Source organism: Sceloporus occidentalis, unplaced genomic scaffold (genome assembly GCF_023333645.1).
Source record: "Sceloporus occidentalis isolate IW3139 unplaced genomic scaffold, rSceOcc1.0.p SCAF_5, whole genome shotgun sequence".
NCBI classification, from domain to species: Eukaryota; Metazoa; Chordata; class Lepidosauria; order Squamata; family Phrynosomatidae; genus Sceloporus; species Sceloporus occidentalis.
In genome coordinates this window covers 166,357,149-166,371,273 of record NW_028316985.1, presented here as the reverse complement: position 1 = coordinate 166,371,273, position 14,125 = coordinate 166,357,149, and the positions used below count along the sequence as shown (strand labels likewise).

The 14,125-nt window shown below is 42.9% G+C and overlaps 2 protein-coding genes across 2 annotated transcripts in view; both read right to left on the bottom strand.

Annotated features, from left to right (window-relative positions):
• The window catches only part of DNAJB14 (DnaJ heat shock protein family (Hsp40) member B14), a 31,231-nt gene extending 27,064 nt beyond the window's left edge, over positions 1-4,167 (bottom strand). Inside the window, exon 1 of the mRNA XM_089526076.1 lies at positions 3,885-4,167. Coding sequence (XP_089382202.1) covers positions 3,885-4,017 — 133 coding nt within the window. The 5' untranslated portion in view covers positions 4,018-4,167. The remainder of the gene's footprint in view (positions 1-3,884) is intronic.
• Positions 4,168-7,180: 3,013 nt separating this feature from the next.
• H2AZ1 (H2A.Z variant histone 1) lies at positions 7,181-12,825 on the bottom strand. Its single transcript, XM_089526074.1, has 5 exons — positions 12,583-12,825; positions 10,404-10,481; positions 9,603-9,716; positions 7,858-7,987; positions 7,181-7,747 (listed from the first exon to the last, which is right to left on the bottom strand). The coding sequence occupies exons 1-5, from the start codon at positions 12,583-12,585 to the stop codon at positions 7,689-7,691; spliced, it is 384 nt and encodes a 127-aa protein (XP_089382200.1). The 5' UTR covers positions 12,586-12,825; the 3' UTR covers positions 7,181-7,688.
• Positions 12,826-14,125: the final 1,300 nt, after the last annotated feature.

The following is a 14,125-nucleotide window of genomic DNA, read 5'->3' as shown; positions in this document are numbered from 1 at the left end:
GCATGGACATAAACCCATTTCAAATCCCCCTTACTTACTTCTTTTTTGTGCTGCAAGACACTAACATGGCTACTTCTTTGAAAACTACTCACTGTGTAGTGTTAGGCTCCAACTTTATACACAAGTGTGTGTTGTGTGACTTCCAGTCATTTCCTACTTATGGTTTTCTTGGCAAGATTTGTTCAGAGGAGGTTTGCCATTGCCTTCCCCTGAGGCTGAGAGCATGTGACTTGCCCAAGGTCACCCAGTGGGTTTCATGGACAAGCCAGGAATTGAACCCTGGCCTCCAGAGTTGTAGTCCAACACTCAAACTACTATGTCACGCTGAGGAATAACTCCCCACTGAACCTAACAGGATTGAACTATAAGGCAAGCCATTTTGAGCCTAAGTCTCTTTTATTACAGAGAAATGATGACACTGCTTACACAGATGTTTTACCCAATGCTAAAGTATTGATACGTCTTCAACATCTTCTCTATCAGAGGAAGAAACCATGCAGCTCTCTGTATGTTGCTGAACAAGCCCCTGCATTCCTCACCATTTGAGCCATGAAGGAAGCTACAGTCCAGTATCATCTGGAGGGCCACAAAATTCCTTCATCCAACTCTACAGCAACACTAAGTACTAACATAACCTTTGGCTTGAATCTTATTAGTTAGCCCAAAATAGAGTAGATCCACAGACTCAGTTGTTGAATGGTGAATCAACATATTGTGAAGTTCCCATTCAGTGACTGGGTCTACTCTACTTGGAACCAGCAACAGAATTCGGGCCTATCTGCATCAATACTAGGTAGCAGAGCCAGTTCTTCAGGAGAATGTGTTGCTTCTCCCACATGCACATTCTCCTCTATGTGGGGCTGACTTTGGCAGGTCCAAAATGCTGCAGCCAGAATATTGACTGGGACCAGTTAAAGGGAGCATATAATTCCCTTGTTAAAACAACTTCACTGGCTACCAATTCATTTCTAGGCACAATTGAAAGCAATGATCATGATGTGCAAAGCCCTACACAGCTTAGGTCCAACACTCTGAAAGACCGCATTTCCATATGGACCTCCTGCGAATGCTTCACCAACATAGGCTCACTTGGTGAGGACACAAGAGAGAGCCTTATCAGGTGGCTGCTCCCATCCTTTGGAATTCCCTTCCATGGGAGGTTAGGGTCCAAAATACACTGCAGAAATATCCAGTTTGAGACTGCTTTAAGTGCCCTGGCTCAAATCTAGAGAATTCAGATATTTGTAGTTTTGTGAGACATTTAGCCCTCTCTGTTAGAGAACTCTGGGGCCACAATAAATTACAAGTCCCAGGATTCCTTAGTACTGAGCCAGGGCAGTTAAAACAGTCTCAAACTAGACTATTTCTGCAGTGTGTTTTGGGCCTAGGCTGCCCCCTCCCTTTCCTTTCACCAGTGGACAAAACTCTTCATGTTTCAGCAGGCTTTAAATATTTAACCATGCAGAGGTGTGTGTGTGTGTGTTAAAAATTAGGGCACATGTTTTGTTTTATTTTATTACTTTTGGATGTTTTAAAATAATATTCTGATTGTTTTAATTGTTTTTATAATTGCACCGTATTTTAGTTGATTTTCTTCTGTGGGCCACCTCGGATCCCATGCTGGGAGAAAGGTGGCATAAAAAACAAGTAAAAATAAATAATACCTGTTTCACAAATATGTGAAAGGAGAGGACAAGTCAGCAGAGAGGGGAGCCATGTTATGCACACACATGCTCTCCTTTCTCTAGGAAGCAGGGGAAGGGGGCACTGTGAGGAGGACTGGTTCCTGTGAAGATACTATGAGCTTGTGCCAATTGCAGCCACTGCCTCCTTCCTCTTCGTGCTTTTCTTCTTCCTCTGGGCAGTGCCATGGGGCCCAGTCCTCCAAGGCACAAGCACCCTGCCACTCTCCCTTGCAGAATAATACTGTGGCCAAGAAGACAAATCAATGGAGCAGATCAAGCTTGAACATCCCTTGAAACCTAGGATGACTAAACTGGCCATATCATGAGAAAAAAATGAAACATTAGACAAGACAGTATTGCAAAGGGATCTTGTTAACACCTTTGAGACTAAATGAGAAAAAGAAGCTGGGAGCATGAACTTTTGTAGACTTTAGCCTACTTCCTCAGATGCATATGATGTCCTCTGCAGACTGATTTTCCAGACTAGCACTACTACGTCTTCAAATTAGAAAAGACAACAATGCTAGGAAAGGTGGAAGGCAGTAGGAGAGGAAGACGAGATGGATACTTAGGGATGAAACAGACCGCCCGAAAGGGGCAGTTTGAAGAGAGCTGGGCTTGGGCTGCGGCAACCATACGCTGCAGCCCTAATCCGGCTTTTTGCCAGCCCAAAAAGAAGTGGCAAAATGATACTACTTTTTGAACCGGTAAAAATCCGGCTTTCCCCTCCCTATTGCAGCTTTATGGCGCTCCTGTGGCTTGCGATGTGTAAATGCCGCTTACCCGGAGCACTGGGAAGCCTGTCCATGTGTGGGCAGCCTGGCAGCTTTGGGGCATCGTCAGGGCTTGCATCGTGCATATGCCAAACCCCCAAACTGCAGGGAAGCTGGCATTTTGAGCTGGTCTGCTTTGGCTGTTAATCAGGGAGGCCATGGGCCTACATTTACAGGACCAGAGCAGAGCCAGCATAGTGTAGTGGTTTTCAGCATTGAACTATGACTCTTGAGACCTTGGGCATGTCACACTCTCTCAGCCTCAGAGGATGGCAATGGCAAATCCCCTCTGAAGAAACTTGCCAAGAAAACCCCATGATGGGTTTGCCTTAGGGTTGCTATGAATCGGAAACAACCTGAAGGCACACGGCGACAACAATAAAGTTTCAAAGGTTTGTATATTGTTTTAAAATGCATTTTAAACTTTAAAATGTAACTGTTTAACTTTTAACGCCTTTCTACTGTTTTTAAACTATATTGTTTTGAACTTGGTGTCCGCCGCCTTGAGTCCCCCTATTTGGAGAAAGATGGGATGCAATTCTGTTGCTGCATCAATAGAAACACAGTGCATTTAAAAAGGATGTTGAGAAACTGGAGTGTGTTCAAAGGAGGGCAACTAAAATGGTGAAGGGTCTGGAAACCATGAAGTCCTATGAGGAGAGACTTAGGGAGCTGGATATGTTTAGCCTGGAGAAGAGATGGTTAAGAGGTGATATGATAGCCTTGTTTAAATACTTGAAGGGGTGTCATATTGAGGCTGGAGCAAGCTTGTTTTCTGCTGCTCCAGAGAACAGGACCCAATGGAGCAATGGATGCAAGTTGCAGGAGAAGATATTCCACCTCAACATTAGCAGGAACTTCCTGACATTGAGGGCTGTTTAACAGTGGAATACACTGACACAGAGTGTGCTGGAATCTCCTCCTTTGGAGGTCCTTAAGCAGAGGCTGGATGCTTTGATTGAGAGTTCCTGCATGGCGAATGGGGCTGGACTGGATGGCCCTGGCAGACTCTTCCAACTCTATGATTCTATAAGTACATGAAATTGTTATTATTATTATTATTATTATTGAAGGCACACATCGACAACAAGAAGAACGAGCAGAGCAGTGGAGGGAAGGGGGTCGCCATCAACTGGGGTCAATTTTGGGGCAGCTAACAACAACAACAACAACAACAACAACAACAACAAAATGGCCTTCGTCCTGAGAGGTCTGCGAGGGGGAGTTACAGGGCAAGAGGTGATTATGCATGGGTTAATTTTGAGGGGAGAAAAGGGGTCAAGGAGAGGGAGAAGAGGAGGAGGAAGAAGAAGGAAAAGAGAGGAGGAGGAGGAGGAGGAAAGAGGATGAGGAAGGAGGTGAAGAAGAGGAGGAGGAAAGCGGAGGAGGACGGAGGGGGGGGGTTCCCGGGGCCCTCTTCTCCCACCTTTGGCTGCCTGGGTCGGGTAGAGCTTCTGGGCCTTGTGGAGGAAGCGCAGGGCCCTCTCCCGGTTGCCGGCCTCCAGGGCCTGGCGCGCGATCTGGACGCATTTCTCCGCCTCGTCGCGGTTCCCTTCCATGGGAGGGAGGGAGGGGGCTCTCCTTCCTTCCTTCCTTCCTTCCTTGAGAGAAGGGCCCGGGGCCTGAGGGGGGCTCACTCGGCGCCCTCCCGCCCGCTGCTGGCGGCGCCCCTGGGCTGCCTCATGATTCCTGGCGACGGAGGAGGAGGAGGAGGAGGAGGAAGGAAGAGGAAGACCGGGTTCTATAGGCAGACGCCGCGCTCTCACTGCGCATGCGCGGGGCTCCCTGGGCCGAGGCGACGGAATTCTGGGAGTTGGAGTTTGTTGTGGGCCCAGAGCTGAGAAGAGCCTCCCTTTGCCACTGTTCCGCTCGTCTTGTGAATTCATCCCCATGAGCTCCCCTCCTCCCACTCGCCCCCTTGCCCGGCATGACCGTCTTCCCCATTGGGCCCTCTTGGCTTCCAGGGAGAGCCCTGCCTTGATCGGTTCAAGGACCCATTTGTCTTTGGGCCATTCATAGTATCCTGGACAGGCACGTTTTACTCCGGAGACCAGGAGGAAAGGGCCAAAACAAAACAAGGCGGCTTACAATAGTTACAGACCAAAACCAGCAAAGTGCATGTCTTGCTAATGGAGCACCCAGGAGGAGCCCGCCTGCATCAACCATCTGGACTGGGAACATTCTGACTGACAGGGACCCCAGGGAGACTATCATGGGGGTTTCTTGGCATGGGTTGCCCAGAGGCTGGCCATGGCCTTCCCCTGAGGCTGTGAATAGGACCTGCCCAAGGCCATCCAGTGGGTTTCCAGGCCAAGAGGGGAACTAAACCCTGGTCTTCAGAGTCCTAGTCCAACACTCAAACCACTATGCCATGCTGCATCTTCATGTAATGCAGGCTTGCAACTAACATCCCTTTATTTTTTCCTCCTGGATTATTTTTAATGCCTTGCTTGTAGAAACCATTTTTCTGGAGAGCTTTGAAAGCTTGCGACATGTTTTGTACATTTTGGTTGGCCCCATCAAGGTATCAGTTCCTGGATTTTTGATGTTGCTTCTTGTCAGGCTATTTCTGACTTAGGGCGACCCAAAGGCCATAGGGTTGCCCTGGCAAATTCCTTCAGAGGGGAGTTGCCATGGCCATCCCGAGGCTGAGAGAGTGTGACTTGCCCAAGGCCATCCAGTGAGTTTGTGGCCAAGTGGGGATTCAAACCCAGGCCTCCACAGCCCAATGTGCAAACCATTATAGCACACTACAATGTGTACCACAAAACAAGGGGCACTAAATCTGAATTAGAGGTGAAGAAGATTACAAATAAACAAAATTAGAAAACTGAGAGGAAACAAGAACAAAAAGATGACCTAGGAAGAGTAAAGAGTACTTTTATAGCAAAAAGTATGATAGAAGTGATAAAGGTAAAAATTGTGTTTATTCAAAATACAGTAATAGGCTAAAAAGAAAAATCTTAAAATGCCAAGATGCAAATGAGTGAAATGTTTTAAAAGCTATTCTAACTTTATACCGTATTATACAAAATACATGATGAAAGTATCAGCAAAATTGATAGCTCAACACTATCCCTGCTGGAACTGAATGAGTATTAGCTTGCAAGTACTTCTCAGTAAGCACCTAACCTCTCCGATTACCTGTCTCCTCTGTGCCAGAGCAGAATTAAGCTCAGCAATACCAAGTGAACTAAATGGCTAGCTGCTTAGTGGCAAGTTTCAATCTACTTACCTCTGCAACAGAAGCCCCAAAGCACCCAAATGCACACACAACCCATCATCCTTTGCTCGCTTTTATTGGTGTTAAGTGTGGATGGCCCAACAGGTATTGTGATGCAATTGCCAAAAAGCCCTCTTAACCTTGAACTTCTGAGCCTTCTGTGGCAATTTAAGATCTTGCTGCTCATGAAATAATCATAACTGGAAAAGCTTATGGCAATGTATTTGTCTGTAAAACTTTTTAAATCTGCAGTACAGCCTTAATATGACTCTGTGGTGATGGCAAGAAACTGTCTTACGGGTCCAATTAAGCAATGCTGTGATTTTGCATATGAACATGTAAGAGCACAGATGTCACTGCTGTGGCTCTCCAGGTATTGTGAAGTCTAAGTGAGCAGCAGTAACTAGCAGTAAGTGGCAAGGAATGAATGTGACCCCATTCCCATACCTTATACAACAGAAAGTATTTCACAGCCACTTCCAACGTCAGCTGGCCTTTTAACTGTTATCACCTAAAAAGATATTCATCTTCAGCCAATCAAGAAATACTGAGAGTTTTTTAACCACAGTTGCTAATGAGAAGCTGCAATAGCAAAAGGTTCAAAAAGTTATCTTTGGGAATCAACACATCACTTAGATGATTTTTCTTCTTCCAAAGTTTACTTTCAACATCCTTAACTCATACAATAAACTTTCATTTAATCAAGTGACTTCTTTTAGAACTGGCATTCTAACAACAAGCATACTGAGTTTCTGTACTATGTGTACCTTTTTTTCTAGAGCAAGTTAGTTACTCAAATGTTTTTCCACCAAATAAGAATGTTTAAGAATTTTAATTTGTTTTAAATTAACATGCTAAGGATTTGGTTTTTTTCCTGTTGGTATCAATTTGGACTCTTCTTTCCTGTTATGATACACATAGGGTGATGAAGGCTTCCCAGTATGCCTTAATTCCCTTTAATCCCACTTCCTAATATGGGTAACTTCACCTAGGATCCCCAGGCAAGGCAGCTGACAAAAAAGTAAAATAGCTTCTGAGACAGTAAAGTCCAAGCAATAATAGATTAAGCATGCTTTGGAAGGTACAGTAGAGAAACCCACAGAGACCCTGTGATCATCCAAATGTCTTTTCAACCGTGTTGTCCTATGTTGAGCTAATTTCTTTACATTAAAAACAGTTCTATCTTGAAGCATCAACATAGCTGAGTCTACAACAAAAAAAGCAACAACCAATGTCAGAGGCCTAAATGCAGTAGTTACTCCCAACTAAAGTAGACCCATTAAATTAATTACTGGATGGTAAGCCAATGCTTATGTAAATCCCATTGATCCAACAGGTCTACTTTAGTTGAGTCACAAATTGATTTAGGTCCAAATATTTCCAATATAATTAGTTCATATCCTGTTTACTCTGTCCCAAGAACACAGCACATCTAGTTATTCATTTGGCCAGCAAGGTCATCATGGCTGAAGCAACAAGATTACTGCTTAACCAGAATAGACAGTTCACGTTATAACATTTATTGAATTCCTCAGACTTGCAATAAGGTCTGTACAAAAGCCCCAAAGTTGTTTGCTTTTCTTAAAACATTTTTTATTTAACTACAAGAGACTGACATTAGTCTCACACTTCAAGCTTTTTTAAAATTTCTTAAAAATAAAAAATGTCCAGAACTTTTGTAGTTAAATGGTATAGTGTATAATTGAATAAAGAAAATTTGAAGCATAAAAAATTATACATTAGCAACAATGTCAAGAATTTCATTAAAATCCAACAAATCTAAAAACAGTCAAGAACCACTACAGACAACAGCTTCTCTGAAGCCATGTAACACTTAAATAAGGTTAAGACTTCAATGTAGAATTTTGGTTTGTTATATATCTCAATGGGCTCCATCTTCAAGGTTACAGAAAGGCAAAAATTGTGTTTCACAGATGCAGTCCACTGGAAATCCACCAACACCAGACAACTGAGCACTTAAAGAGTCCTAAGTTAACAAGAACACTTTTAAACTTTCTGTTGCCCTTTCTTTCCAATGAGAGATTTATGGATGTGTGGAATTACACCTGAGGAAAGAAGAAAAGGATTTTATTAGTCTGCTCAAATAAGACTCAAAAATAATTTATTGCCAGTAAGTATGGTTTTGACAGACTATATTGCTCAAGTAGGTACATACCTCCACCAGCAATTGTCGCTTTGATTAGGGAATCCAGTTCTTCATCACCTCTTATTGCAAGCTGCAAGTGGCGGGGAGTGATACGCTTCACTTTCAAGTCTTTGGATGCATTTCCTGCTAGTTCGAGAACCTGCAGTTTTTTTAAACAGTAAAGTGAGTAAACCAAACTATCAGATGCTGAAGAATATTTTTGCAATATAGCTTCTGTTGCTAGCAAGCCCTGCCCTCCTCTAGGTTATATAAACTTTAGAACACAGACAGGCCAATCTTCCTTGGCCAAGTTCTCTTTTCCAACTGATGTCTGGGCCTTGGGGAAGAGATAGCGGAAAGCAGCATGCAGTTTTGGAACCCCACCCTCCTACTTTCTGTAAGGTGTTGCAGGCTTGAAATGTTCTTCTCTGCACTCCATTCCGACAGGGAAGAAAAAGGTGTTTGCAAACCACACTGGATCTCAAGTTATTCACTACCAACAAAGGTCATGGCTGCCGCCAATTTTGGTTTATTTAGAATTTCCCATCTCTAGCTTCCACTATTACCACCACCACCACAAATCCAAAGGAGACTGGCAGATAGCTGAGTTTTTAACTGCGTTTCTCCCACTTCAATTCATAAATCTAGTTTTAGATTACTTAAATACCTCCTTCATCCCCTCACTAGGATTCACAAATGTTTACAGGGTGTGTGGAAATTATAATTTCAGTGGTATTTAGAACTGAAATTGTAAATATGATTTTTGGACACTATATTTCTGCATACCTAGGACGTTCTGCTATTTCACTACAGAAGCTGTGTTTTTGCTGTACATGCTTTTTTTAAAAAAAAAAAATTATATGCACTTAACAACCTGGGTGGCAAAACTGGGGTCTGCAAAAGTCAGTGGACAGCCCTAGCCAGCATGACCAGTGGCAGGATGGCAGTTGTAGTCCATCACCTGCTCCCTGTTAATGCAGGGGTTGGAAATGATATAAGAAAAGAGGGAGCTTACTGAGCAGACCACTGGTCCATTTAGCTCACAATTATCTATGCAGAAAGGATGTCTGAGTTTCAGACAGAAACAATTCTACACCTACCTAAAAATACTGTCGATTGATACTAGGACCATGTATGTATAAAGCATATGCTCCGTCTCTAAATAAACACTTGACTTCAAATATTCAAGCAGAACTGTTCTAACTGATGTTTTTGTATTGTGTGAATTCACTGAAGTTTATGGGGGGGAGGTACAACTATGATAGATATGAGTCTGTTTCCTAGAAACACGTAAGACCATTTTGACTGGCTTTATTGATCAGGATCAGTCATCTCTGGGGATTTTGCGTATTTTTTAGATTTAATAGCCTAGTAGTCCTAAAGTGAACCACTGTGGTGTAATGGTTTGAGCACTGGACTATTACTCTGGAGACTAGGATTTGAATCCCCGCTCAGCCATGGAAACCCACTGGATGACCTTGGGGAAGTCACACACGCTCAACCTGAGAGGAAGACCAAGACAAACCCCCTCTGAACAAATCTTGCTAAGAAAACCCTTAAGTTGGAATCACCTTAAGTTGGAAACAACTTGAAGCACACAGCAAGTAGTATAAATTTATGGACAGTTTATTGGATCCATGAAAGGAAAACTCATCTTTCATCTTTAAGGCTGAAGGGCGGGGTATAAAGACCACAAATAAATAAATAATAAAAATAAATCTGACGTTCCACAATTGAAACACTACAGTTACTTCTTTCCCTTCCCAGGCTCTTACCTCAGCTGTGAGATACTCCAAAATGGCAGCACTATACACAGCAGCCGTAGCTCCAACACGCCCATGACTGGTGGTCCTAGATTTCAGATGCCTATGAATTCGGCCAACAGGGAACTGGGAGGGAAAAAGGGCAGGCTCTAAGAATCAAGGGTGAAGATCCTCTTCCAGGTTGAGAGCTGAATTAAGTTTCAGTCCACTTCATGGCAGTGGTGCGTGAGGCCAAAGGTTTAATCTAGACTAGCACCATGTTTATCTTAAATCTTTTGCAACAAGTAACCAAGCCTCAAAACAGGCATTTCAACTTGTTAATAATAAGAAAAAACTCTCCAGTATTTCTTCAGTACATCGGCATCAAGAGATCTAACTGCTCTTTTGCTGGCATACCTACGAATCAGGTAATCCTGTGTTATGGTGTTACCAGAACAAGCTGCTGGAAGAGAGTCAACAGCTGAATATGTTGTCCGAAGTTAAAGCAGCACTAAAGACTAGCCTTTTCTTGCAGGCTTATCCAGAAAATTTTAAGTTGGGAATCAAGATGCTGAATTTTAAATGTAGACTGTTTTAAAATGCTTATGTCTTGTCCTTTTAAAGTGTTGCATATTTTAATTAATGTGTTTTAAATGATGTTGTTAATTGTTGTTCCCCTCCTCGATCCATTGGGAGAGGTAGGTAAGAAGAAATAATAATAACAACAACAATAATAGTTGTTACTCAAAATTAACTCCTTTACCCAGATCCAGAACTGGGCAAAGTAAGAATACACCCTTTAACACCCACCTCTGACCTTCACCAGGTACCAACCTGTAAGCCAGCCCTCTGTGAACGGGACACTGTTTTGGTCTTCGTCTTTCCGGAGTCCTTCCCAGCTTTGCCACCGGCCTATGGTAGAGAGAGCATGGGGAAGAAGAATAAGATACAAAACCAATTAGCATCCTTAGTGTCCTTAGAAAACACAGGCACAGGTCCACCAAGCCTAGCCCAGACTAAGATGAGAGGCCCTCCCAACTGCCACTATCCTGGCCTCAGAGGGAGAGAAGAACTGGCAGCATCTGCTGGACTTGATCCCTTTACCCACTGCCATACTCTTCTCCTTTTGTGTAATTTAGACTGTAAGCCTGAGGGCAGCTAACTGTCTAATTAATAATTTGTAAGCGACTCTTGAGAGTCTTTGTGGCAGAAGAGCAGGCTATAAATACTCTAAATATTAAATAAGCATCTTAAAAATAAACTTTGGACTATAACTCCCATGCTACCACCCTGGCTTTAGAGGGCTGAACTTGATCTTCTTCCCCTTCTCCTTTTGCATCATGTCTCAGGTACAAAACACACTGCAGAAACAATCCAGTTTGAGACTGCTTTAACTGCCCTGGCTCAGTACTAGGGAATGCTGGGAATTGTAGTTTATTGTGGCATTAGAACTCTAAGAGAAGGCTAAATGTCTCACAAAATTACAGTTCCCAGAATTCTCAGGGCAGTGAAAGCAGTCTCAGACTGGATTATTCTTATAGTGTGATTGGACCTTAGATTGTAACCCTGATGGGAGGGAGCTGCCAAGTTGATATGTAAAAAGCTCTGAGAAGAGCAGCATACACATACTGAAATAACTAAATATGTATATGCACTGGAATATGCGATTAAGCAATGTGAATATGTATATCTTTTGTTGTTAACTGCCCTCATGCCAATCTTGACCCATGGCAACCCTGCTGATGAGACATCCCCAAGATCCGCTGTCCTCCACTGCTCTGCCCAACTCCTGCAAACTGATGTTTATGATCTCTTTAATAGAGTCCATCTATCTAACATGCGACCTTGCTCTCTCTACTTCCCTAGCATTAGTTTTTCCCAATGATTCATTCTCATGATGTACCCAATGTACAACAGCCTAAATTTGGTCATCCTGGCTTCTAGGGAGAATTTGGCTTGATCTGCTCTAGGACCCATCTGTTTGTCTTTTTGGCTGAGATCCTCAGCAGTCTATTCAAGTGAAATGATTTCTTTCCTATCTTCTTTCTTAACTGTCCAGCTCTCATATCCATACATGGCAATGGGAAATACAACAGCTTGTATGATTCTCTAGGTTACCGCACTGCCCTTTCATAGTGCTGCTGTAACCTTTCAAGATCACTAAAGCCCTGCTTATTGGAGGCAATTAGCTTACAGCTGTAAACCGCTTAGAGACTACTTAGGCCAGTGGTTCTCAACCTTTGCTCCTCTGGATGCCTCGGACTTGATCTCCCAGAACCCCTTTCCATTAGCTGTGTTTGCTTGGGCTTCTGGGAAAGTCCGAAGCATCGGGAAGACCAAAGTTTGAGAACCACTGGCTTAGGTGGTATATAAATGAAGCTGCTGTTCCACTTTAACTGCTCTGGCTGTCTCTTGTTGCATTCTGGGATTTGCAGTTTAAGGAGGGGCACTTAGCACTCTCAGCTAGAGCTCTTAGGCCTCAATGGACTACAAATCCCAGGATGCAACAGGAGGCAGCCAGAGCAGCCAAAGTGGAACACCAGCGCTCTAAGAGTGTAGTGCGGTCATGCGGTCTAGCTTTTGCGCATTAGGTGCGTCTACCTAATGCAATAGAAGGCTTAAAAAGAAAACGTTAAGAGCGGGATATAACAAATGCTCTCAACGAAAACGACTGCATCCACGCTGGCGCTCTGTAGAGCACTGCGCATGCTCAGTTCGTCAACCTCTCCCGCTTTCTCTGCGGCCCCCCTTCACCCACGCGCATGCGCACACCACTGCCGCCGCCGCCATGCGCATGCGCCGCAGCCTCCCTCGCAGCCACCGACCCACCGCGTCCGCGTGTGACCGCACCCCTTCCCGATTCAGTCCCCGCTTGCCCTTACTCTCGCCGCTTTACCTTTTAAGAGAAATAAACTATCGCGAGACTCGCTTTTTCCCCCTCAGTAGGCTGCCCCTTTCCCCCGTCCCCTCACGCTTTCTTGTCTCCTCCCGCCTCATCCGCCGCTCCATTTACCATTTTGATTGAGGCCTCTTCACACCCGGAGAGTAGGAGGAAGAACAGGAACGTTACAGCCGCTAACCCTGGGGCAATCTCCCTTCCTGAAACGTCAGCAGCGGCGGCACCAGTTCAAAACTGCCTCCACTCCCGCCTTCCCCGGGCCCTTTATACCCGCCTCTAACGTCTCTTCATCCGGGGACTCTGTTGGCAAAACCAGCCAATCGTCACAATGGGGCGGCTTCCCCTGCGCTCCGAGGGGACCAATAGGAAGCCAGGAAGGGAACAGAGGCGGGAGGGAGGGGGAGGAGCTCGCGCCCAACCGCCTCGTTTTTGGCTCCGCCCACAAAAGACGTTCGAAAGACGTTGCTCCTCCTCAGCGAGGTCGAAATAGATCGCCTCATAATAACCTCCTCAGTGTCAGCATAAAGCACTCCTCTTTCACCCGATAATAATAAAATACAATAATAAAAATAAATAATAATAATAATAATCTGTTTCCTGATGTGTCTGGCTTTGTTATTAAACAAACAAAATAACCCCTCGCTCTCCTGTGAAGAGAAATGCTTCTTTTAGCGTTTGAGGCGAAAACAAAAGCTCGATTTCAGTCAAAGACGGTTTTCATTTTAAACCCCAAAAAATCCCAAACCCTTAATTCCTAAATCATGATCTTTTCTTTTTTTGGCATCGAAAATAATGACTTTTTTTGTTTTTGTTTGCAAGAAAAGGCACCACAGTGTTTTGGGGTTTTTTTGTCCTTCCCGCTTTTTATTTTATTTATTTATTCATTTATTTCGTTTATAATTTATTTATATATTTCATATTCCGCCTCTCTCTCCAAAGGGACCCAAGGCGGCTCACAGATTTGAAAACATTCCAATAGAATTTAAAACAAAGTCATCCAAATATTATATAATTTTAGTGAATTTGATTGTATTTTTATTATGTTCTATAGCTTTTTTTTGGGGGGGGGTTAGGGATTTATCTTAATTATGTTATTGTGATTTTATGATTGTTACTCACCTCAATCCTTTGGTGGGCTAGAAATATTATTATTATTATTATTATTATTATTATTATAAAAATATAAATATAAATGCAATACAAAATCATATTAAAATATACAGAAGTTAAAAGGCATGACAAAGACACACGCTCAATATAAAAACCACCATGACATGCTTATGTTTTAAAGCACAAAAGTATTATTATTATTATTATTATTATTATTATTATTATTATTTATATAGTACCATCCATGTACCTGGCAGCTTGACAAACAGTTACAAAATATAACTATTCAATAATATAAAATACAATATTAAAATACAATTTTTTAAAAAACAAAAACCCACACATAATGCAAAATAAAACAAAATAGGCAGTACAAGTAATCAAATACACTAGTAGTAAAGATATAAAACGTTAATCCAAATTTTTAAAAGTTTTAAAAAATAGAGGGGGAAAAAGTTTCAATTTGGATTTAAAAATAGAGAGGGAAGGAGCAAGTTTACAGGGAGGTTTTTAAATACACATAAAGGTACTAATAGAATTTAAATTG

Coding starts and splice junctions, on each gene's coding strand:
- H2AZ1 (XM_089526074.1), bottom strand. Junction 7,988..9,602: donor TGGAGTATCTCACAGCTGAG/GTAAGAGCCTGG, acceptor AAAAAACTGCAG/GTTCTCGAACTAGCAGGAAA. Junction 7,748..7,857: donor AGCGACAATTGCTGGTGGAG/GTATGTACCTAC, acceptor TTCTTTCCTCAG/GTGTAATTCCACACATCCAT.